The following is a 26,662-nucleotide window of genomic DNA, read 5'->3' on the forward strand; positions in this document are numbered from 1 at the left end:
AATCGCGATTAAAAATTTTAATCGTTTGACAGCCCTAATAAATATATACCTGCAGCCAGTAAAGGACATGTAAATGTTAAAAGAAGAGAAAGATCAGAAGAAATTGTTAGCGTCTGCATTTTCAGGCATGCATGGTGTTTGAGCACATCGTTCAAATCCAAAGCACAGAAACATCAGATAGTAACAAGTTCCCAGCATGGCAGGGTAAGAATTACACATCTACAGATACACATTTCAGAAAGAATAGAGCCTTTTACACCTTCATCCTACAGTCAATATGTTAAGCGTCCCAAATAAGAAGAGTTGAAGGTTATCCAGAAGAACGGCTTCAGAGAGAGCACGAGCCAAGTGGGGTTTATGCGCCGGTCATGCAGGTTTAAAGTGAAAACTTGGACTACCTGCTTACATCTCTCCTCCAGGTTGCCCTCCACGGGGAGGGAGGTGAGTGAGCTGAGCCTGCCTGCCAGCTCCTCACTTACCCAGCTGTGCAGGGTCTGACACACACACACACACACACACACAGTCAGAACAGCCGGGTACACACCTTGTGCTAATACTCACTGACTATTTTACCTGCCACAGAGGTCACACAATAGTATAGGTACAATTACTGACTGGTGCTCATCTAATTGTGGCAGCGGGGGCGTGGTCAAGCATCGGTCTGTGACCGGAGGGCGGAGTCAGGGAAGGTAAGTGGCAGAATCACTGCACCTGATGTTAATTAATGTGTTTGTGTGTCTTCCCCAGTAACCGCGCCCTATTTAAGGAGAGAGAGCGAGAGCAGAGGGAGCTCTTCCCCGAACCAGACGCCGGTTTTGTGCGCGCGCGTGTCTGTGTTATTTGCCAAGAGACCACTGAAGGCAAGGCAAGTTTATTTATATAGCACATTCCATACACAATGGCAGTTCAATGTGCTTTACAGAAGTAAAAACAAAAACAGTAAACAATAGAGAAATAAAATTACATAAAATAAATTTATTTTTATTCTAAAACAATTAATTAAAAGAATTAAAAGAAAATAAGAATTAAACAATAGTAGAAATAAAATAATAAAATAAAGTAGAAATAGGAGGAGAAAAAAAAAGAAACCAGCAGAATAGAATAAAGAATAAAATAGAATAAAGTTAAAATTAAAGTAAATTTAAAACATGCAGAGAAAGTAAAAATTATAAAAAAAGAAGACAATATTAATTATTTAACAGAAAGCATCTGAAAACAGCTTGGTCTTTAACCTAGATTTAAAACTGCCAACAGCAGGAGCGTTTTTAATGTCCTCTGGCAGTTGGTTCCATAGCTGTATTGCATAGTAGCTAAAAGCTGCTTCACCATACTTTGTTTTAACAACAGGTTTTACCAGTACATTTTGCTGCTGCGATCTGGTAGATCTGATTGGGTTAGGCCGCTGCAACATATCAGAGAGGTAATTGGGCCCTGTACCATTTAGAGATTTGTACACCAGCAGCAATGCTTTAAAGTCAATTCTGTAGCTTACTGGAAGCCAGTGAAGGGAAGCCAGTGAAGGGACCACACTGAAAAGTGTGACAATAAAAAGGTTTACCAACCTGAGCTCTGTCCTGCCGTCTTCTGTGCTCCAAATGTTCCCGGGTTTCGGCACCACTGTAGCAGTTCTTACGAATGGGCGGAGCACAGAAGACGGCAGGACAGAGCTCAGGTTGGTAAACCTTTTTTGTCACACTTTTCAGTGGTCTCTTGGCAAATAACACAGACACGCGCGCGCGCACACAACCGGCGTCTGGTTCGGGGAAGAGCTCCCTCTGCTCTCGCTCTCTCTCCTTAAATAGGGCGCGGTTACTGGGAAAGACACACAAACACATTAATTAACATCAGGTGCAGTGATTCTGCCACTTACCTTCCCTGACTCCGCCCTCCGGTCACAGACTGATGCTTGACCACGCCCCCGCTGCCACACTAATATTTAACAGTTGTTCCACAAAATCAAGTCGTACATGATCTGATCGCCGACGAGGCGCATAGCACCAAGTCGGCTATAACCCATGTATGGCAAGATTGAGTGGAATAACTGGTTTATTCTATCCACATTCACTGTATTTTCAGAAACGGAGCATTTTTTATTTATTGCAAATCCAATAGATAAAAACTTTATACAAAATATCCGACAAAAACATTTCCGCTGAGGTGGACTTCGTAAAAACCTGCACGAATTGACTTTCGTGTTGTTTTTTGTAGAAAGTTTCGTCTTGCTGTCGGGCCGAAGTAGCGAATAGCTTGAGACGTTTATTTAATTCTTCCTTGGACATTTCACTTTTGTGTCATTTTCAAACTTCTTTGAGCTTTTGAGCCAGTCTAAAAAAATTCAACAAATTTTAATGCTTAAAGATGAAGAATGTAAACAAACTAGCGAAATGACAGGAGCAATTTGTGAAAAACACGATAATAATAATTCTTGAAAAATAAAAATGATACTTTCGTTCCATATTTTGTTGCGGGTTTTTTTTTTTTGTATTTTTGGGGGTTTTGTTTTCGAGTAGTTTTTTTAATTTCGTCCTCGGTTGGTTCAGCAAAACACTGCCATTTTGTTTTTCTCTACTCATGGTATATGAGCTGATAGCCTAGTAGTGGAGTAGCCAATCAGAGGGCGCGATTGCTCATATCCTGTGAATGTGGATAGAATAATCATTTTTATCAGCATCTCTCTGGACCACCAATTACCGGATAGTATATGCCTATGGTTCTCAAAGCTGAGTCTGTGAATCATAACCAGTAGGACTGCGATTTATTACTTTTTTTATTACAGGGGTGAAAATTACAATCCATCATCAAAGCTAGAAATAATATCAACTGGAATTTATAATAAAAATGTCTTCTATGGCTGGAAAGGGCAGAAACAAAACAAACAAACAAAAAAACCCCTCTGTGGCTCCAATAAATAACCAACTATTATTGTACACATTTAAATACCGTGTTTACCGTATTTACCTCTGCCAGCTTTGTTGGAGGAGGTTATGTTTTCGCCTCCGTTTGTTTGATAAGATAAGATAAAACTATTAAGCCCGAAGGAAATTAACTGATTGTGCCAGAAATCGCTCAAGAACAATACAGTATGTTAAAATACGACAATACAAGCTGAAAATAAACTGAAATGTAAATTAAAACTGTACAAGAAATAAATGCCTAAAAAAAACCCAGTGCCTAATAGAACAATAATAGAAATACTGTAGGTTACATAAGGGGTTAAACTACAAAATTAAGACGGGGGGGGGGGGGATGTCACTCAAAGTAGTGAACGGACTTTGATGACATTTTGAGGAAAGGTGGGTCATGGGCCAAAGAACAATTGATTAGATTTTGATGCAAATCCAGATACATACACTACCGTTCAAAAGTTTGGGGTCACCCAGACAATTTTGTGTTTTCCATGAAAAGTCACACTTTTATTTACCACCATAAGTTGTAAAATGAATAGAAAATATAGTCAAGACGTTTTCCTGGCCATTTTGAGCATTTAATCGACCCCACAAATGTGATGCTCCAGAAACTCAATCTGCTCAAAGGAAGGTCAGTTTTATAGCTTCTCTAAAGAGCTCAACTGTTTTCAGCTGTGCTAACATGATTGTACAAGGATTTTCTAATCATCCATTAGCCTTCTGAGGCAATGAGCAAACACATTGTACCATTAGAACACTGGAGTGAGAGTTGCTGGAAATGGGCCTCTATACACCTATGGAGATATTGCACCAAAAACCAGACATTTGCAGCTAGAATAGTCATTTACCACATTAGCAATGTATAGAGTGGATTTCTGATTAGTTTAAAGTGATCTTCATTGAAAAGAGCAGTGCTTTTCTTTCAAAAATAAGGACATTTCAAAGTGACCCCAAACTTTTGAACGATAGTGTATGTATATCCAAGATTTTTTTTTTATCTGTTCCCAATGTAACTCAAAAAGTAATGAACAAATTTTGATGAATTTTTGTGTACAGCTTTAGTATTATTCTAGATTAAAGTGATTTGATTTTGATGTTGATAATATATTGGTGGAGGTGTACACTCTCCCGAGTGCCCTTCTAGTTGAACATGTGAATGGTTCATTAAACAAATTTGCACTGAGGTGGTCTGTGGAGTTTCTTTTTTTTTTTATAGTTAAAGGGGTCCCTGGCTACAAAAAGTCTGAGAACCTCAGATATGAGTGATAGATCCTTCTCAGCACAGCAGTCGTGACTCTGAAAGCAATGCTCGTGTGTGTGTGTGGGGGGGGGTGCTGGTAATGAGTGTATAAGGTACAGTTCTGTCACTGCTGGGTTGAGAAACAGTGCTGTGAAAAGAAACAGATTATAAACAGGAGATGACAAGTAGCACAAACTGTGCATCCAAAAAGATGAGCTACAGTGTGTAACTGTTAGAGGTGGACAAAGTACCCAACTTCATTACTTAAGTCAGTCAAAGTACAAATCCCACTGATCAAATGTGACTCCGAAACAAGTGAAAGTTGTCCAGTCAAATTTTTAGTTAAGTTAAAGTACTGAAGTACTTGCTTTTAAAAATACTTAAAAGACCATAGGCAACGTTTTTAATTTTATGCACATTTGAGACTTTATATGTTAAAAACCCTCAGTAATTTTCTTCCGGTCCCAAGAAGTATTGTTCATCTCATCTCATTATCTCTAGCCACTTTATCCTGTTCTACAGGGTCGCAGGCAAGCTGGAGCCTATCCCAGCTGACTACGGGCGAAAGGCGAGGTACACCCTGGACAAGTCACCAGGTCATCACAGGGCTGACACATAGACACAGACAACCATTCACACTCGCATTCACACCTACGGTCAATTTAGAGCCACCAGTTAACCTAACCTGCATGTCTTTGGACTGTGGGGGAAACCGGAGCACCCGGAGGAAACCCATGCGGACACGGGGAGAACATGCAAACTCCACACAGAAAGGCCCTCGCCGGCCACGGGGCTCGAACCCGGACCTTCTTGCTGTGAGGTGACAGCACTAACCACTACACCACCATGCCGCCCTTGTTGTGCAGTGAACTGTAACAACAGGACCGGTTCAGGAAGAAGGTTTTACCTTTTTCTGAGAGAGGAGAAGAAGTGGAGAGAGTGGATTGGCTTTTTCCGGAAGAGGAGAAGAGGCGGAGCGAGAGGATTGGCTTTTTCCGAAAAAGGAGAAGAGGCGGAGCGAGTGGGTTGGCTTTTTCCGAAAGAGGAGACGAGGCGGAGAGAGTGGATTGTGCGCATGAAACAAAATCAAGCAGTCAAAGAAGAAACGAACCAGCAACGCTCAAGCAAAAAGGAGACAATTGGAGGTAAACATTTTTACTTTTGCTTGTAATTGACAAGTCAAGAATCCTGAGGGATCCTGTACAATCATTGTGGAAATGAGACAAAGAGATATTTCCTCGCTTAGAGTAGGCTATAAATAGTATAATACCACGGATGGCAGACTAATGTGGCCTACCGGCGCACTGTCAAGTAATCGGTACCTATATCCACTAGGGAGGGCGGTTTAATTATTCTTCAAAAGGGCTCTTATTTAGTATTACGACGAAAGCAGGCATTGATCATAACTACCAGGATAAATCGTTTGGGCGTGAGTCTTGTTGAGGTCTGGGGTCACCGCGATCAGAGTCGGCCGAGTCGCTGTCTGATTCCGAGGCCGCACGGTCAAACCAGTGAGCCACATTCACCGATTGCTTCGCAACGGCCATAGGTTCATACATGTATGGTTTCATCTCTCGATATTCAATTTGGAGAGTTCCGACTTCAAAATCGCTATCAGACATTTTACACAACCTCTCACGACCAAAGTCCGTACACGTGTGCTCGGTTCGCAAGTAAACACAGAGCTGCTCCCAGTCTGTTTGGCTTGAATGACGTCACGATGACGGTCCCCTGGCGGTGAAAGTGCGCATAAGTGAGATGTAAACAAACCTTCGGAAATTGGGCAAAACAGTATATTAACCGTTTTATTCAATTTTAGAGTGCAAATTAAACACCAAGAAGATTGAATTCGCTTTTTGGGTTGCTCTTCTAGAAAATAAAGTTGATATTCTACGTTTCATCTCCAACCGTTGCCTAGGACCTTTAAGTATTAAAAGTGCATTTTCTGTCAACGCAATGCTGTATTATTACCACAACGCTTATAATACCTCATGCCTCTGAAGCAACTGACTGGATTATTTTGTGATAATTCACAAAATGAACGCATGCTGTGCCATCATGGTGGTTTCATGTTAAGCTAGCTAGTCAGTGAAACTCCACCTGACGCTAGCAAACTCTTTTCAAACTCGAAATCATATTGGGTAGCTAGCATTACGAGAAAAGAAAGATTTCTACATTCTGTTTATTTGGCAAGATTATGCTAAAATATATTTCTGAAAGGACTTCAGATAAGTTAATGTTATTCATGTTAGCGTAACTCCATTTTTACATGCTAACTAACAGTGTCCACGTTAACTAGCTATGGGCTAACGTCATCTGTGGACAAGGCGATGGCAACTTGGTGGGCAAATCCATAGAAAGTCATTTGATTAGACTGCATAGCCATTGCAGCGTTATCGCTAGCTCTAAAAGCACAGACAACTTCACTGCAAGCTTTCTCTTGGAATAAAACACTTACATACCGTACCTCAATATGCTTCCGCAGGTTGGACGGCGAGTTTCTGTAGGCCGTGATGTGGTTCATTTTAGGCAAACAAACATTTAAAACGAAACAAATCTTTAATCCGTTCAGAAAACTGAAACATGGGTTCTAGGTATGGCCATGAGTGCGTGCATTCCCCAGAAGAACCGCCGCCTTCCATTCTGCCATTGACTGATCATGTTAAATAATTCTGCCGAGAAATCACTGAACTTGATTTTATACAGTCTATGGACGTGACCCTAGTGATTACTGATCGGCTGTCTCAGTGTCACCTGCGAAAAAACTAATCACATTTTATAAAAGAAAAGGAAAAAACATCAACTTTCAAAGCTGCTTCATACCGTAGTAATGAGTAACGAGGACCTTGATAGAAATGTAGCGGAGTGAAAAGTATGATATTTGTCTTTCAAATGTAGTGAAGTTAAAGTCATAAGTTTCCAACAAAAATAATACTTAAAAAGTGTATTTAAGTACAGTACTCAAGTAAATGTACTTTGTTACTGTCCACCTCTGGTAACTGTACACAAGCTTAAAAAAGGTCAATAAGGCTACATCCACACGACAACGGCAACGAGATGTTATTTAAAAAAATATCGCGTCCACATGGGCAAAGATCAGTAAAATATCAGGTCCATATGGCAACGCAACACTTGCTGAAAACGATGCAATACACATGCCACACCTCTAGGGGCGCTGTAAGACGGTCCCTTTGGAGACACCAGAACAATAGAAGTAGTAAGGACGCATGCGCATAAACTATTATGCGCGAGACTTCATATTAGCCACAAAGTCAGGAAAATCTGTTTGTAAAATTACGTTATAATGACCAAATACAATGAAAAGTATTTTTCCAGTCTCACCTGTGAAAGGTAATCCCATGTGATCTCGTTTGGACGGTAAACCTGTTGGTACAGTTAAACGCAGCACATGAATGAGGCATCTTTATTCTCCGCTTTGATCCATCCAATATGGCGGCGAGGATGACGTATGATTCTACGCGGAAGGCGGCGTCTTTAATGGTCCGGAATAAATTGAATGCTACACGTTGATGGATTAATTTGTTCTTCTACGCCCTTTTTGAGGAATGTATTGTAGGACTTAAACCAACATCTGAAGAGGTGAGATCGCTCCTTTTTTTCCCTATTTTTGCTGGCGGGATTGACTCTGCCCTAAGGGCTATTCTCTCTCTCTCTCTCTCTCTCTCTCACTTTGCACCATTACACAATAAATATTCACAGTGAAAATATTTTGTAAGCGTGTTTCATGAACCAAGTTATAGGATTTGTTGACAACTCGCATCGAGTTCGTTACACTTCTACCCGGCGTGAAGCACTGACAGTCATGTGGTTGTGACGTCATCAAACAAATCCGTTCTACTCATCCAGACGACTTCGCAATGGCGCCGCTGCCAGATCTTTCCACTCTGGGACCCGTTCTCAAAAGATTGCGTTTTGGGGCACCCAAAACGCCGGTGCCATGTGGACACCAGGCCTAAACGATAAACAATTGTATCGGATTCACCTGAATCCGTTGCCGTGTGGACAGGGCCTAAGTCTGACGCCTTCTAAAAAGTGCAAACGATAAGTAACGGCTCATTATCAGCCTGGGAAAACCTCCCAAATGCTGCCGTAGATAAAGCATCGTTCATCCAGCGAAAGCTGCTTATTCAGCTAAAAGGAGGCTTCTGTTGATGGACATGAGCTTCCATGCTGTGTACTCTCAGTTCCAGAATCAAGGTTTGAAATGGCCAGTTGTCCACATGAGGGCATTTTAAGAATGGGTACATTCTTCAAAAGTATAATATTACACTATTATACACAGATTGATGATTATTTTGCTGATATATTGCACAGACTTTTTTTTTTTTTCATTTTAGTCATTTACAGTCGAGCCCAAAACAGGCTGGAAATGTCATTTGTAGTCCTGTGTATGGTTGTTAATTGAAGTATGGTTTGATGCATTCTTTGCTGTTGTTTATCACTGTGGCAGTGGGGGCGGGGCAGGGGGCGTGGTCATATGTCAGCTGCAGATGGAGAGGAGGCGGGTAGAAACAGCAGGCAACACGTAATGGTTCTCACCTCTGTCTTATTACTGCCAATCTACTGATCTGTGTTTCTTTGTGCTTTTAGTGGCTGCCGTAACCATAGAATGAACAAACGAACGATAGCTAGATGGATGGATGGATGGATGGACATACAACACATACAGACCCACACACGCCAAGGAGCGTGAACTTGAACCCGAATGGAGTGAAAGCCGTGAGTTCATGCCACTCGAGTGCCTCTTTTCCTCCGCACCCTTACACACTGGGTTCTACAGTGTTGCCGAAACACGGAATTTTGGAAGACTCGGGAGGCAGGTGGAATTTCAGCAGGGCTCCAGGCTCACGTTTATTCACGCCAAACGCAAAAAAGGACAAATCAATAGAAAAGGGCTTGTAGATTTCACTCCATTTGAGTTCATGCTCAAGTTCATGCTCTTCGGTGTGTGTGTGGCAGTAATAAGACAGAGGTAAGAATGATCACGCATTCCCTCCTGTTTCAATCTGCCTGAGAGCAGCCACCACACCCCCTGCACTAATGAAATAGTCTGGAATAGAGATATTTTAAAGGTTAATAGTTGTGCAACCACCAATTGTGAGGAAAGACACTACATGGGGATGTCAGTACTTCTTTACTGCACAATAACTGCCAACAAAATGAATCTAACAATGTAAATATTGCTATGACTCACGCTTATTTTATTTCATTCATTCATTCATTAATTAATTCTATCCACATTCACTGGATATGAGCAATCGCGCGCTCTGATTGGCTGTTCTACTACTACGCTATCAGCTCATATACTGTGAGTAGAGAAAAACAAAATGGCGGCGCGTGTTGCTGAACCAACCGAGGATGAAATAAAAACTCGACTCGAAAACCAAACCCCGAAAAATACAAAAAAAAAAAAGCAGCAAAATATGGAATAAAATTATTTGATGGGAAGAATGTATTTTTTTTTCAAGAATTATTATTATTATTATTATAGCATTTTTCATAAATTGCTCCTGTCATTTCGCCAGTTTGTTTACATTCTAAACGGAAATGATTTTGTCAGACGTTTCGGATAAAGTTTTTATTTACTGAATTTGCAAAAAAATAAATAAATAAAAATGCTCTATTTCTCAAAATCCAGTGAATGTGGATAGAATAAAACAGTTATTCCACTCAATCTCGTCGCACATGGATTACAGCCGACGTGACTATCAGCTCACGTACGACTCGATTTCGTGGAATAGCTGTTAATTATATATATTATATATAAAACTACTGATTGATTTAAGCTAATAAATTAGTTTACCGATGTAATCCACCTTTTCAAATATGTGCCATGAAACATTTTTCTTTCTGAAATGCTGATTATATTATTATCTTTTTGGAATAGGTGCGTCAGAAAGTCTTATCGACTGATATTTCAATAAATGTGGAAAATCCAGGCTCTGTTTTATTAAAAGCTGACTGTACAGCTCAATCTTGAATCGATATCTTTGTGAAGCCACACTGTAGACTATAGAGGGGTCTGATTACAACTGACGATTAGTGTGTGTAATTACATCTGGGCAGTTGTGGTGGATCATAAGAGCTTTTGTGGTCGGCTATTAAAAAATAAAATAAAATTAAAAAAAAAGAAGTGTTTTTTTTCTAAGAGATAAAGGAAAAGCCCTCACCTTTCTGACATCTGAGCTCTTGGGTTCTGTCGTCCAGGTGATGATGCGGGAGACGGCCAGTCGTGTCTCACTGGAGTTCACAAAATCAGTCGGATCCATTTGCCTGGCCAGAGACTCGATATATTTCAGAATGGCCACCTTCACCTACACAACAGAGACGGCAGCCTAATCATTGAGGAACTACAGCTTTAAGGAGGAAACTATTTCAAGCTCGTAGTTGAATATGGGAGTTTTGTTATTCTGGTAGTTCTTTTCCAGACAAGTGTAATTTATATTTACATTATTTAGCAGATTCCCTTATCCGCAGCGTCTCCGTCAAAAACATATCGTCATGCTCGTCCACTCGGTCAGGAATGATTATAGAATTTGCTAGAAAACATCAGTTCTAACTCATTTATCGAATATGAGGTGTAGCATCACATCAGATCACGTTTTAACAGTGCACTCGGAGTTTCAGGATCTGATGAATAAAGCAAGAAGCCACTCGAAGCTGTGCGAGTGACTTTGTCACGGGTAGCGTAAGGAAATTCTTACCGTAGGTATAGCGCAAAGCGGAGCTTAAAGAAATCAGCCACAAATACAGTATGATAAATAAACCACACCAGAGTTCAACAAACACCCAACCATAACATTTCATTTGTTCATACTGAAAATAATGTTCGCAGTAAACAATTCTTCTGTTTCCATTTTTAATGTGCTGTAACAGGTCAAACTGCAGCATGGTGCATTAATACTCATATACAATCCAATTATTGTGTTATGATCATGGATGTGTGTAATCCTGGATTTTATAACGGCTTTAAAAATGGCTCAGCCGATCAGAATTTAGAAATTGTTTTATAGTATGAGTTTAATTTCAACCTACACACAATTAAGACGTACAGTGGTGCTTGAAAGTTTGTGAACCCTTTAGAATTTTCTATATTTCTGCATAAATATGACCTAAAACATATCAGATTTTCACACAAGTCCTAAAAGTAGATAAAGAGAACCCAGTTAAACAAATGAGACAAAAATATTATACTTGGTCATTTATTTATTGAGGAAAATGATCCAATATTACATATCTGTGAGTGGCAAAAGTATGTGAACCTCTAGGATTAGCAGTTAATTTGAAGGTGAAATTAGAGTCAGGTGTTTTCAATCAATGGGATGACAATCAGGTGTGAGTGGGCACCCTGTTTTATTTAAAGAACAGGGATCTATCAAAGTCTGATCTTCACAACACACGTTTGTGGAAGTGTATCATGGCACGAACAAAGGAGATTTCTGAGGACCTCAGAAAAAGCGTTGTTGATGCTCATCAGGCTGGAAAAGGTTACAAAACCATCTCTAAAGAGTTTGGACTCCACCAATCCACAGTCAGACAGATTGTGTACAAATGAAGGAAATTCAAGACCATTGTTACCCTCCCCAGGAGTGGTCGACCGACAAAGATCACTCCAAGAGCAAGGCGTGTAATAGTCGGCGAGGTCACAAAGGAACCCTGGGTAACTTCTAAGCAACTGAAGGCATCTCTCACATTGGCTAATGTTAATGTTCATGAGTCCACCATCAGGAGAACACTGAACAACAATGGTGTGCATGGCAGGGTTGCAAGGAGAAAGCCACTGCTATCCAAAAAGAACATTGCTGCTCATCTGCAGTTTGCTAAAGATCACGTGGACAAGCCAGAAGGCTATTGGAAAACTGTTTTGTGGATGGATGAGACCAAAATAGAACCTTTTGTTTTAAATCAGAAGCGTTATGTTTGGAGAAAGGACAACACTGCATTCCAGCATAAGAACCTGATCCCATCTGTGAAACATGGTGGTGGTAGTATCATGGTTTGGGCCTGTTTTGCTGCATCTGGGCCAGGACGGCTTGCCATCATTGATGGAACAATGAATTCTGAATTACACCAGCGAATTCTAAAGCAAAATGTCAGGTCATCTGTCCATGAACTGAATCTCAAGAGAAGGTGGGTCATGCAGCAAGACAACAACCCTAAGCACACAAGTCGTTCTATCAAAGAGTGGTTAAAGAAGAATAAAGTTAATGTTTTGGAATGGCCAAGTCAAAGTCCTGACCTTAATCCAATCGAAATGTTGTGGAAGGACCTGAAGCAAGCAGTTCATGTGAGGAAACCCACCAACATCCCAGAGTTGAAGCTGCTCTGTACAGAGGAATGGGCTAAAATTCCTCCAAGCCGGTGTGCAGGACTGATCAACAGTTACCGTAAATGTTTAGTTGCAGTTATTGCTGCACAAGGGGGTCACACCAGATACTGAAAGCAAAGGTTCACATACTTTTGCCACTCACAGATATGTAATATTGGATCATTTTCCTCAATAAATAAATGACCAAGTATAATATTTTTGTCTCATTTGTTTAACTGGGTTCTCTTTATCTACTTTTAGGACTTGTGTGAAAATCTGATGTTGTTTTAGGTCACATTTATGCAGAAATATAGAAAATTCTAAAGGGTTCACAAACTTTCAAGCACCACCATAGGCATAATGATGTCTTGAGGAGAATATATTGCAACACCCCTATAACAAACTCCTTGGAGGACGTCCAAATAGTTTATTATACCGGAAACGTTTGTAATACTGAAACGTCACACCACCTGTCACACCAAACACTCATGTTATATGCGAAAATTTAGGCACAATCTCCTTATCACAGATTTCTCCTTCCGAGTCACTTTCACAGTTCATTGACTGAGTTAAAGCATCACGGACTGAGGCAATGATTTCTTCGTCTTTTATGGAAATGACGGAGGTTACTGGTGTATCGTTGTCAATGTCCATCCACTGACTCGCTATGTTTTCTAAATCTTCACCATTCAATTAATTCATGTGTTGCAAATCACCGATAATGTCATTTATGTCATGCCACAGGGCTGGGCAGGGGGTATAAAAACACCACCGGTATGCTTTAACTAGGTGTTAATTAAGTTTAGTGGTCTCAGCAGTAATTTCATCCTTTTATCGATCCTTTGATCACCGTTCTCGATAACTGTTAGTGATCAACACCTAAGCGAGGCTCGTTAAGCCTTTGTTTTATGGCGTTAGCACGTATTGTTAACTTGACTGCAGATTTGATTACTTATTGTTTGTCTCTGGTGGGAAGAGGAGCACATGGCTCAGTGTGTCATGTAAGCAGGCCAATGACGGATGTAATCGCAGGAAGTGTTTATTTACAAACAGGCAGGCAAACAGTTAAAAAAAACGTAAGACAAAAGCAGGGCCGTGAAACTGGCAATGATCACGCGAGGCACAAATAGAATGGCAGAGGCAAAGATGAAAGGCAGAGTCCAAATACACAAAACAAAGTCAAAACCAGAAAGACAATACACAGATACAAGGCTTAGTAATGTGAGACACTAGGTACAGCGCGTATACTTCAAGTCTGTGTGTTTAGAGCAGACCTGGGCATTTTACGGCCCGCGGGCCGCATCCCGCCCTTTGGTTCATTGGTTCAGTTTAGTGGTCTCAGCAGTAATTTCATCCTTTTATCGATCCTTTGATCACCGTTCTCGATAACTGTTAGTGATCAACACCTAAGCGAGGCTCGTTAAGCCTTTGTTTTATGGCGTTAGCACGTATTGTTAACTTGACTGCAGATTTGATTACTTATTGTTTGTCTCTGGTGAGAAGAGGAGCACATGGCACATTAGACCGTATCTGTCTCGTTTTCTTCGCGGATGCACTGTTCGTTTACATTAAAACGCCTGGAAACGCCGGGAAACGGGAATCCGCCAGGGTCCACGTATTCAATCCAGATCGTGTCTGGTCCGGTGCTGTGTAAACATTGAGAATACGCGGATACGCTGTGCTGAGCTCTAGCTGGCGTCGTCATTGGACAACGTCACTGTGACATCCACCTTCCTGATTCGCTGGCGTTGGTCATGTGACGCGACTGCTGAAAAACGGCGCGGACTTCCGCCTTGTATCACCTTTCATTAAAGAGTATAAAAGTATGAAAATACTGCAAATACTGATGCAAATACTGCCCATTGTGTAGTTATGATTGTCTTTAGGCTTGCCATCCTTCCACTTGCAAGTGGTAAGTGACGCGCATGCCCGATATGCACTGAGCTCACACACACAGCGGCTCAGTCCCGAATCACTGCTCGTGCACTTCACTCGCGCGCTCTGTGAGCTGCGCAGGGCCGGAGTGCGCACCCTCCAGAGGGCACTCGCTGTTCAGGGCGGAGTGATTTGGAGCGCAGGATGCCTGCGGAGCCGAGCGTATCCGTGTATTGGCGTTGCTGTGTGCACGCGAATCGTGTATTGGCGTTGCTGTGTGCACGCTAATCGTTTTAAAAACGTTAATCTGATGATCCGCTGATACGGTCTAATGTAAACCCCACCTCAGTGTGTCATGTAAGCAGGCCAATGACGGATGTAATCGCAGGAAGTGTTTATTTACAAACAGGCAGGCAAACAGTCAAAAAAAAACGTAAGACAAAAGCAGGGCCGTGAACCTGGCAATGATCACGCGAGGCACAAACAGAATGGCAGAGGCAAAGATGAAAGGCAGAGTCCAAATACACAAAACAAAGTCAAAACCAGAAAGGCAATACACAGATACAAGGCTTAGTAATGTGAGACACTAGGTACAGCGGGTATACTTCACCAAGTCCGTGTGTTTAGAGCAGACCTGGGCATTTTACGGCCCGCGGGCCGCATCTGGCCCTTTGGTTCATTCTGACCGGCCCGCGTAAGGTTAATTAGAAATTACAAAATAAACGTATTTTCTAATTTTTTTTTTAAAAGATATTTTTTTGGGCTTTTTCACCTTTATTGGATAGGACAGTGTAGAGACAGGACAGGAAATGATTGGGAGAGAGAGACGGGGAGGGATCAGGAAACGACCTCGGGCCGGAACCGAACCCAGGTCCCTGGATTTATGGCACGGCGCCCCAGCCACCTGAGCCAAGACACCCCCGTATTTTCTAATTTTACCTCATGCATGGACTGAATGTGAATTGCTTTTATTTTGAAGTTGTGTTCAACAAAAACGCAATGCGCGCGACAATAACATGACATGAAATCCCACGAAACCTAATCCCGCGATAACTACTTCCGTAATTTGTCCAGACCAACCACAAACTTGTACGTCATCCTTCAAACGGTCCAGCCAATCACATAGTGTGACGTCACCAGCAGGCGCCGGAGCCCGAGCCGATCTGTAGATCTGGTACCTACACCGAGGAGACATGCTCAGAAGATCTTTCGATTACGTTCATTATGTCTTATATTGAATATTGTTAGTTTTTTCTTTTTTATCAGACATCTAATTTTTTTTTTTTAGGTTTGTTTACCTGACATGTTTCGACGTACGACTGTCGTCTTCCTCAGAGTGTCACCGGATGTTATTGGTGACGCATCTTTTATCAGCTGATGTTTCCGAAGGCGTGGCCTTCCTGTCTGGATTGACAGGTCGGTCACGCCTTCTACTGTCAGTTCGTCCCCTGCAAGATGGCACTCCAGGTATGGGAGAGCATGTATCCACAATGGGCAATATCCAAAGGGGCGGAACAGGTCAAAAACAATAAAACACAGAAGAAAGAGAAAAAAACAAACCAACAAACAAGAACACAGGGGAGTAGTGACATTACCATACATCAGAGGAATAACAGAACGCATTCAAAGAGCAATGAGGAAACACAACATTAACACACCTGTCAAACCATACACAACACTCCGTCAGATCCTGGTTCATCCCAAAGACAGAATACATCCGGACAACAGATGCAACACCATATATGAGATTCCATGCCAATTATGCAATAAAACTTACATCGGGGAGATAGGAAGGAGCTTCAACACAAGAAAAAATGAACATAAGAAAGAGTGCGAAAAGGAGACAGCTACAAGACAAACCCGAACAATAAAAGAAAAGGCACAACAGGAAAATTATAAGTCAGCTATAACAGATCACTGCAAAAGGGAAAATCATATTATGGACTGGGGGAATGCCAGAGTCATCCGCACAGAAGATAATAAACATCAGCGCTGGATCAGGGAGGCCATGGAGATCCGTAAGCGAAGCCCGAGGACCATCAACCGAGATGAGGGAGCATACATGCTCTCCCATACCTGGAGTGCCATCTTGCAGGGGACGAACTGACAGTAGAAGGCGTGACCGACCTGTCAATCCAGACAGGAAGGCCATGCCTTCGGAAACATCAGCTGATAAAAGATGCGTCACCAATAACATCCGGTGACACTCTGAGGAAGACGACAGTCGTACGTCGAAACATGTCAGGTAAACAAACCTAAAAAATTAGATGTCTGATAAAAAAGAAAAAACTAACAATGCTCAGAAGATGTTTTTTCTCTTTGGCTATACCTACATATGTGAACAAACATTTTCAGTGATGAAGTTTAACAAATCCAGGTATAGATCCTCTCTCACCGATGATCATCTGTCAGCTGTGCTTCGCATCTCCACCTCAGACATTCAGCCTGACGTTGATGCACTCGTTAAAGACCAACAGAGACTAGATTACTCTCACTGTGATTAGACTACAAATGTGGGCATCATTATTATAATATGATGTATCTTGCTTGATATTTGTAGTAGACCCATACGAAAAAGAACAGTAAAGAACTTATAAGAATTTACCACTGTCTTAGTAGTAAATCCTTATAAATATAAGGATAAATCCTTATAAGGATTTATAAATAAATATATATGCCATGTATGATTTACTCCTGAAAGTGGCCCATTTTGCATTTTCTTAATGCAAATTTTTAATGAAAATCTAGTATGTATGAAGTGAACATTGTGCATGGTTTTTACAAATAATGTGTATGATGAATTACACCGTCTTTGTATGCTTCATGTAATGTTTGTAGTTTTAAATTATATTTTACAGTTTAAAATGTATATGCCTTTTATATGTAAATCCACACTATTTGGATTTACATATAAAAGGCATATACATTTTAAACTGTAAAATATAATTTAAAACTACAAACATTACATGAAGCATACAAAGACGGTGTAATTCATCATACACATTATTTGTAAAAACCATGCACAATGTTCACTTCATACATACTAGATTTTCATAAAAAATTTGCATTAGGAAAATGCAAAATGGGCCACTTTCAGGAGTAAATCATACATGGCATATATATTTATTTATAAATCCTTATAAGGATTTATCCTTATATTTAAAAGGATTTACTACTAAGACGGGGCGGCACGGTGGTGTAGTGGTTAGCGCTGTCGCCTCACAGCAAGAAGGTCCTGGGTTCGAGCCCCGGGGCCGGCGAGGGCCCTTCTGTGTGGAGTTTGCATGTTGTCCGTGTGGGTTTCCTCCGGGTGCTCCGGTTTCCCCCAAAGACATGCAGGTTAGGTTAACTGGTGACTCTAAATTGACCGTAGGTGTGAGTGTGAATGGTTGTCTGTGTCTATGTGTCAGCCCTGTGATGACCTGGCGACTTGTCCAGGGTGTACCCCGCCTTTCGCCCGTAGTCAGCTGGGATAGGCTCCAGCTTGCCTGCGACCCTGTAGAAGGATAAAGCGGCTAGAGATAATGAGATGAGAGACTACTAAGACAATGGTAAATTCTTATAAGTTCTTTACTGTTCTTTTTCATATGGGGAAAGACAATATTGTGATGTCTTTATTGTGTTTTGGGGTGAATGTGACTGAAAAAAAAAATGGTACAAACGTTCACATTTTGTTAACCATTGTTTTGGGAAATTTGATTGAATAAATGACATTTTTGTAAGGCAACCTCGTTTTTTCCATACTCTTACCAGTCTTAGCAGCTTGTAAAAACAAATGTTATTTACTGCTTTATATAAAGAAATACAATTAATATTATGCAGAATTTAGTTCAGCCTTTTGGTCCGGCCCTCCACAAAATTTTCTCTTTCTCATGTGGCCCCATGGAAAAAATAATTGCCCACCCCTGGTTTAGAGAGTCCTTATAAGTGCGCGCTGTGATTGCGCACTAATCCGGAACAGGTGCATAGTACTATAATTAGTCCTAATGGTGCTCGGAGCACGCAGTGCGAACGCACATGGATGTGACACAGTGATGTTTTTTAGATGACTCTGACTTATCGTCACTAAAGGCAGGGGACGTGAACTTAGTTCGTTCTACGCCAAAGTTCATAATAAGAGTTATAGTGGGGTTGAAGTGTACTTAGTTAAAAAGAAAGTGCACCAACCTTGAGGTTTGGAGTTTGTGTCTGATCGACAATGAAGCGCATTAAGATGTTGAACTGCTGATCGTAGGGGAAAGAATCCCTGTAAAATAAAGCGAGACGACACGAGACACCGAATGTAACAACGATAAAAATAAGACGTGTTATTGTAGAATAAAACTGCTTGTTTTTTAACCCAGCAATTTCCAGCAGAGTTCAGACCTCGTGACGTCGAGAGCTTTCTGCACTTTAGCCTGCACTGAGCCCAGCAGATCAGCGCCCATCTTCTTTAACAGCTGCGTGAGGAGCACAAAGAGCCAGTCCTGCAAATCCTCCCTGTGCAGCACGATGAAGTCCACTAGCGTTTCCAGGAACATGCTGAACACCTGACAACAATATTAAGCATTCAGACCACATAAAGCCGAACACTGTACTACTTATACAGTTAGGTCCATAAATATTTGGACAGAGACAACATTTTTCTAATTTTGGTTCTGTACATTACCACAATGAATTTTGAACAAAACAATTCAGATGCAGTTGAAGTTCAGACTTTCAGCTTTAATTCAGTGGGTTGAACAAAATGATTGCATAAAAATGTGAGGAACTAAAGCATTTTTTAAACACAATCCCTTCATTTCAGGGGCTCAAAAGTAATTGGCCAAATTAAATAATTGTAAATAAAATGTTCATTTCTAATACTTGGTTGAAAACCCTTTGTTGGCAATGACTGCCTGAAGTCTTGAACTCATGGACATCACCAGACGCTGTGTTTCCTCCTTTTTAATGCTCTGCCAGGCCTTTACTGCAGCAGTTTTCAGTTGCTGTTTGTTTGTGGGCCTTTCTGTCTAAAGTTTAGTCTTTAACAAGTGAAATGCATGCTCAATTGGGTTGAGATCAGATGACTGACTTGGCCATTCAAGAATATTCCACTTCTTTGCTTTAATAAACTCCTGGGTTGCTTTGGCTTTATGTTTTGGGTCATTGTCCATCTGTATTATGAAACGCCGACCAATCAGTTTGGCTGCATTTGGCTGGATTTGAGCACACAGTATGTCTCTGAATACCTCAGAATTTATCCAGCTGCTTCTGTCCTGTGTCACATCATCAATAAACACTAGTGACCCAGTGCCACTGGCAGCCATGCATGCCCAAGCCATCACACTGCCTCCACCGTGTTTTACAGATGATGTGGTATGCTTTGGATCATGAGCTGTACCACGCCTTCGCCATACTTTTTTCTTTCCATCATTCTGGTAGAGGTTGATCTTGGTTTCATCTGTCCAAAGAATGTTCTTCCAGAACTGTGCTGGCTTTTTTAGATGTTTTTTTTAGCAAAGTCCAATCTAGCCTTTTTATTCTTGAGGCTTATGAGTGGCTTGCACCGTGCAGTGAACCCTCTGTATTTACTTTCACACAGTCTTCTCTTTATGGTAGATTTGGATATTGATACGCCTACCTCCTGGAGAGTGTTGTTCACTTGGTTGGCTGTTGTGAAGGGGTTTCTCTTCACCATGGAAATTATTCTGCGATCATCCACCACTGTTGTCTTCTGTGGGCGTCCAGGTCTTTTTGCATTGATGAGTTCACCAGTGCTTGCTTTCTTTCTTTCTTTCTTTCTTTCTTTCTTTCTTTCTTTCTTTCTTTCTTTCTTTCTCAGGATGTACCAAACTGTAGATTTTGCCACTCCTAATATTGTAGCAATTTCTCGGATGGGTTTTTTCTGTTTTCGCAGCTTAAGGATGGCTTGTTTCACCTGCATGGAGAGCTCCTTTGACCGCATGTTTTCTTCACAGCAAAATCTTCCAAATGCAAGCACCACACCTCAAATCAACTCCAGGCCTTTTATCTGCTTAATTAAAAATGACATAATGAAGGAATTGCCCACACCTGCCCATGAAATAGCCTTTGAGTCAATTGTCCAATTACTTTTGGTCCCTTTAAAAACAGGGTGGCACATGTTAAGGAGCTGAAACTCCTAAACCCTTCATCCAATTTTAATGTGGATACCCTCAAATGAAAGCTGAAAGTCTGGACTTTATGTCCACGTCCATTATATAACTATAACCTGAATATGTTTCAGTAAACAGGTAAAAAAAGAAAATTTGTGTCAGTGTCCAAATATATATGGACCTAACTGTATATGAATTAGCAATTCATCCAACTTCTTCCTTCCCAGAAGGAAAGTACTTACTCTCTGATGCAGCAATCCACACCAAGTCAAGCCCATGCAACAAAATAAATAAAACAACAACACAGTTAGTATCATAGAACACTATTTACAGGATATAAATACATTTTATGCTCTTGTCATCCATCTGCTTTATAAAAGCTGCCTTTATTTAGGTGACTCACCTTGCTGTGAGGGTCGGCGAACATCCTGGTGAAAATCTCACACAGCCTCTTGAGTTCCACACGGCTGAAAGACAAAAAAAAAAGAGAGAGAAAGATCAAAATATTAATAAATCAGCAAGAATCAATTTTCACTATGTTTTTTTTTTCTGGAATTAGGAATGGTTATATTTAACAGTTAATCCATGAAATCGTGTCGTACATGAGCTGATCACCAACGAGGCATGTAGCGCCGAGTCGGCTATAAGGCATGTACGACGAGATTGAGTGGAATAATTGTTTTATTCTATCCACATTCACTGGATTTTGAGAAACAGAGCATTTTTATTTTTTGCAAATTCAATAAATAAAAACTTTATAAAAAAAAACGTCCGACAAAATCATTTCCGCTTAGAATGTAAACAACCCGATGAAATGACAGGAGCAATTTGTGAAAAATGCTATAATAATAATTGAAAAAAAAAAGATATGTTCTTACCATCAAATACTTTTATTCCATATTTTTGTTGCTTTTTTTATATTTTGGGATTTTGTTTTCAAGTAGAGTTTTTATTTCATCCTCGGTTGATTCAGTAACATGCTCTGCCATTTTAATGAGAGTCAACCCACAATCAATGAAGTCAAATCAGTCTTAGATGAGCAAGTCGGTAACGGTATTTCTTACTTTCACCATACATTTTTATTTATATGACTTTGGTCTATAGCTGTAAAAGGCCTCGGCCTTAAAACCGGTTATCACAGTGATGTCACACTCAGGGCTGGCTGGCTCAGCGGGGCAGCTCGAATGCCAACTTTGCGGTCGATTTTAACTCTCAAAAATATATTTTTTTATTCCCATTTATGCAGCATACAAGAGTCAAAGATGCACAACCCCGATTCCAAAAAAGTTGGGACAAAGTACAAATTGTAAATAAAAACGGAATGCAATGATGTGGAAGTTTCAAAATTCCATATTTTATTCAGAATAGAACATAGATGACATATCAAATGTTTAAACTGAGAAAATGTATCATTTAAAGAGAAAAATTAGGTGATTTTAAATTTCATGATAACAACACATCTCAAAAAAGTTGGGACAAGGCCATGTTTACCACTGTGAGACATCCCCTTTTCTCTTTACAACAGTCTGTAAACGTCTGGGGACTGAGGAGACAAGTTGCTCAAGTTTAGGGATAGGAATGTTAACCCATTCTTGTCTAACGTAGGATTCTAGTTGCTTAACTGTCTTAGGTCTTTTTTGTCGTATCTTCCGTTTAATGATGCGCCAAATGTTTTCTATGGGTGAAAGATCTGGACTGAAGGCTGGCCAGTTCAGTACCCGGACCCTTCTTCTACACAGCCATGATGCTGTAATTGATGCAGTATGTGGTTTGGCATTGTCGTTGGAAAATGCAAGGTCTTCCCTGAAAGAGACGTCGTCTGGATGGGAGCATATGTTGCTCTAGAACCTGGATATACCTTTCAGCATTGATGGTGTCTTTCCAGATGTGTAAGCTGCCCATGCCACATGCACTAATGCAACCCCATACCATTAGAGATGCAGGCTTCTGAACTGAGTGCTGATAACAACTTGGGTCGTCCTTCTCCTCTTTAGTCCGAATGACACGGCGTCCCTGATTTCCATAAAGAACTTCAAATTTTGATTCGTCTGACCACAGAACAGTTTTCCACTTTGCCACAGTCCATTTTAAATGAGCCTTGGCCCAGAGAAGACGTCTGCGCTTCTGGATCATGTTTAGATACGGCTTCTTCTTTGAACTATAGAGTTTTAGCTGGCAACGGCGGATGGCACGGTGAATTGTGTTCACAGATAATGTTCTCTGGAAATATTCCTGAGCCCATTTTGTGATTTCCAATACAGAAGCATGCCTGTATGTGATGCAGTGCCGTCTAAGGGCCCGAAGATCACGGGCACCCAGTATGGTTTTCCGGCCTTGACCCTTATGCACAGAGATTCTTCCAGATTCTCTGAATCTTTTGATGATATTATGCACTGTAGATGATGATATGTTCAAACTCTTTACAATTTTACACTGTCGAACTCCTTTCTGATATTGGTCCACTATTTGTCGGCGCAGAATTAGGGGGATTGGTGATCCTCTTCCCATCTTTACTTCTGAGAGCCGCTGCCACTCCAAGATGCTCTTTTTATACCCAGTCATGTTAATGACCTATTGCCAATTGACCTAATGAGTTGCAATTTGGTCCTCCAGCTGTTCCTTTTTTGTACCTTTAACTTTTCCAGCCTCTTATTGCCCCTGTCCCAACTTTTTTGTGATCTGTTGCTGTCATGAAATTTCAAATGAGCCAATATTTGGCATGAAATTTCAAAATGTCTCACTTTCGACATTTGATATGTTGTCTATGTTCTATTGTGAATACAATATCAGTTTTTGAGATTTGTAAATTATTGCATTCCGTTTTTATTTACAATTTGTACTTTGTCCAAACTTTTTTGGAATCAGGGTTGTAGATACTATCCACTCAGAAATGTATTTAAAAATAAAGGTTCTGCGTATCTCCTTTAAGTATATAATATTTATAAAAAGTATGCAGCTTTCGACCAAAAATTGTTCAAAACATTTAAGAAGAACATTATGTATAATCATATCACACATATGATATGAGAGAAAATGCTAAACGGTGTCATGGAGCACATTGGACTCTCTGCTTTTATTATTACCATTGCCCGCGATGGAGTATACGACGCGAAGTATTGTAATCAGTGCGGTTTGTTTGTGTGTCTGTCTGTTAACAATCTAGCGTCTAGACGGTTGCACTGACTGACTTCAAATTTTCAGGATAGGTGGGCAATGGTCCATAGATTACCTGATTATATTTTGGGGATAATTGGGTCAAGGTGAAGGTCAAGGTCACCAGAAAGGTCAAGCTTTCGGTCAAAATAACATTTTCCATTATAACACGAAAACGGTTGCTGATGGACAGATGTTTACTAGTATGAGCATATAGGAACTCCCATATGGGCTTTCATTTGGCACCATGATCTTTGACCTTGAGTGACACTGAAAGGTCATTACTCAAGGTCACAGATTTTCAGAGGACTGTAACTTGAAAACAGTTGATGGTAGACAGATATTTACCATTATCAACTTATAGGAAGTGCCATATGGGCTTTCGTTTCGCACCATGGCCTTTGATCTTGAATGACCTTGAAAGGTCAAACTCAAGGTCATGGGTTTTCAAAGCGCTATAACTTTTAAATTGTTCATGATAGCCAGATGTTCATCATTATCAATATATAAGAAGTCCCATATGGGCTTTCAGTTGCTGCCATGACCTTGAATGACTTTGAAATATCATTCAGGATTATATCCTGACAGCTGATGATTGAGAAATATGACCATTATCAACATATAGGTATAAAATAAGTGCTGCCGGGCGAGGTTTGTTTTGCCTGGCAGGACTTGTTAACCAGTATGTTTATTGATATAGAAATGCAAGATGCTTGTTATTTTGTTTTCTCCTGACTCAGAAAATTGAGGTTCGCAAATTCACGTCAGTGTTTTCTGAGATCAAATCAGAATTCTTCCGGTGGCGCGGCTCAGCTGCGACTCGGGCGCGAGAGGCAGGCGGTTGTTTGTTTATTTGTTTGTTTTCCTCACTGTTTTCCTCACTGTATGAAAGTTTGCTACGGAGTTGTATGCGTGTATACGGCCTTGTGTGTTGTTTGTATTGGCGGATGGAGTTATGATGATGGAGAAGAGGAGGATTGGGGCATTTTTAATACTGGTGTTGCTGGCTGCTTCTTGCAGTGGTCTACTGCAACAAGACGCCGGCTGTTCAACGCTTCGAGGGGGGCATGATCAGCTGTTACAGGTGCACAGTATGGAATGGTTGCTGTCCCTACACCGGAAGGCTACACCTGAACCGGGCCTGCTAGACAAAGTTCCAGAGGAATTGCTAAGGAGGAGGGGGGACCGCCGGCTACGGAAACGTGGGAGAAGAGGCGGTATCCAACATCGACTTCGCCGAAGGCGGAATAAACCTCCTCTGCCATATATACTTCTGAGTAACATTCATTCCCTCAGGAATAAAATGGACGAGCTACGTATCAACATAAAAGTTTGTCATGAATACCGTGAATCTTCCCTCATGATTTTCACAGAGACGTGGCTTCAGTGTGATGTTCCTGATCAGCTGATTCAGGTACAAGGCTTTAAAAATGTCCGTATGGATAGAAACAGTAACTCGGGGAAAGATAGGGTGGTGGAATTTCTGTGTACATTAATGACTCTTGGTGCAATAATTACACTGTAAAGGACTCGGTATGCGATTGGTATGTGATCTTGAACTCTTGTGTTTGAGTCTAAGGCCAGTCTATCTACCCCGGGATTATGGAAACGTTTTCATTTGCGTCATTTACATTCCACCAAGCGGTAATGCATCAATTGCTGCCTCATGCGTAGCCGATTGCGTTTATAAGCAGCTTCAGAGCAAGCCAGATGCACCTATGTTTATACTGAGTGATTTTAATTATTACAATATGGACTGCATTCTTCCTGGATTTCAGCAATATGTCACTGCTGGCACACGGAAAAATAATATATTGGACAAATGCTATGGCAACATTAAAGACGCGTATGCTTCAAAAATCGGTCCACCTCTTTCAAATTCAGACCATAATACGATACAACTCATCCCAACTTTTAAATCTGCTCTAAAAAGGAGCAAACCACTTATAAAGACCGTCAGTGTGTGGCAGGAGGGTAACAAAGAAGAGTTAAGTGGTTGTTTCTTGGCCACAGACTGGAATGTCTTTTATGGGGACAATAACATTGATAACATTGCTGAGGCTATCACAGGGTATATTCATTTTTGCGTTGATACCATGGTGGCAAAAAAGACTGTTAAGATATACCCAAACAATAAGGACTATATTACTCCCGAAATCAAACAATGCATTCGACGAAAGAAACAGGCCTTCGAGAACAACAACACTATAGAACTCAAGGCCATTCAAAAGGACCTAAGGAGGAAAATGAGGGTGGCGCGAGAACAGCACAGCCTGCGTGTGAGTGAAGCCCTCTCAAATAAGAACTCTAAACAGCTTTGGGATGCAGTTAAAGATATGACCAACCTAAACTCTAATAAAGGGGGAGTACTGCATGTTCTGAATGAATTAGAAAAAGCAAATGAGTTAAATGATTTTTATAGGCGGTTTGACTGTGCTGCAAGGGGGTGCTGGAAGAATGCAACAGTGTAGACCCCGAAGCCGTTTGTTTTCAGGATAATGGCTGGCTGATGAAATTATTGGCTGGCTAGCTGACTCAGCCAAAACCTTAATGGCTGCTGCAGCCACCAAAATGTTTATGGCTACAAATGGCTGATACTGGACGTCACTGTGTGGCATATATCCGGGCGAACGGATCAAACAAATGGGGGGAATAAATAGCAAATTACCACAGGTCCCCTGGTCTCTTACTTCATTGTAAATATAAATCTAGCAAGATTGTAGTTCAATGCTAATAATAAGCTAATCTGGATTGTTCGAGGAAGGCATCTAGCTATCTACTCTCACTAGCAATGACCAGTGAAGGACTGGCAGCTATCTTACTATGATGAAAGTAGAGTGGTGGAGTACTTTTTTTTTTATCAATCTCGAAGTATGTGAAACAAACAAACAAACAAAAAAAACCTTTACACTTTCCCTCAGCAGCGGCAAAGAATGCAGCCATCTCGTCGATATCGGAGTCGATTGATGCTCTGGGTGGGTTCCCGGGTTCCCCAGTGTATCGTGGTAACGGTGTGAGGGGCGGGAAGCCAGACAGGTAGTCACAACGGCAAGCTTGTGGTGGC

The 26,662-nt window shown here is 40.9% G+C and overlaps 1 protein-coding gene across 1 annotated transcript in view; it reads right to left on the minus strand.

The window, feature by feature from the left end:
- Positions 1-26,662, minus strand: part of LOC132899240 (CLIP-associating protein 1-like) — a 233,637-nt gene that overhangs the window by 41,708 nt on the left and 165,267 nt on the right. The window contains exons 26-30 of the mRNA XM_060940986.1: positions 20,849-20,912; positions 20,688-20,690; positions 18,716-18,879; positions 18,518-18,596; positions 10,338-10,481 (exon numbers count right to left, since the gene is read on the minus strand). Of these exons, the coding sequence (XP_060796969.1) occupies positions 10,338-10,481; positions 18,518-18,596; positions 18,716-18,879; positions 20,688-20,690; positions 20,849-20,912 (454 nt within the window). The remainder of the gene's footprint in view (positions 1-10,337; positions 10,482-18,517; positions 18,597-18,715; positions 18,880-20,687; positions 20,691-20,848; positions 20,913-26,662) is intronic.

This window comes from Neoarius graeffei, chromosome 15, assembly GCF_027579695.1.
Source record: "Neoarius graeffei isolate fNeoGra1 chromosome 15, fNeoGra1.pri, whole genome shotgun sequence".
In the NCBI taxonomy this organism is placed as follows: Eukaryota; Metazoa; Chordata; class Actinopteri; order Siluriformes; family Ariidae; genus Neoarius; species Neoarius graeffei.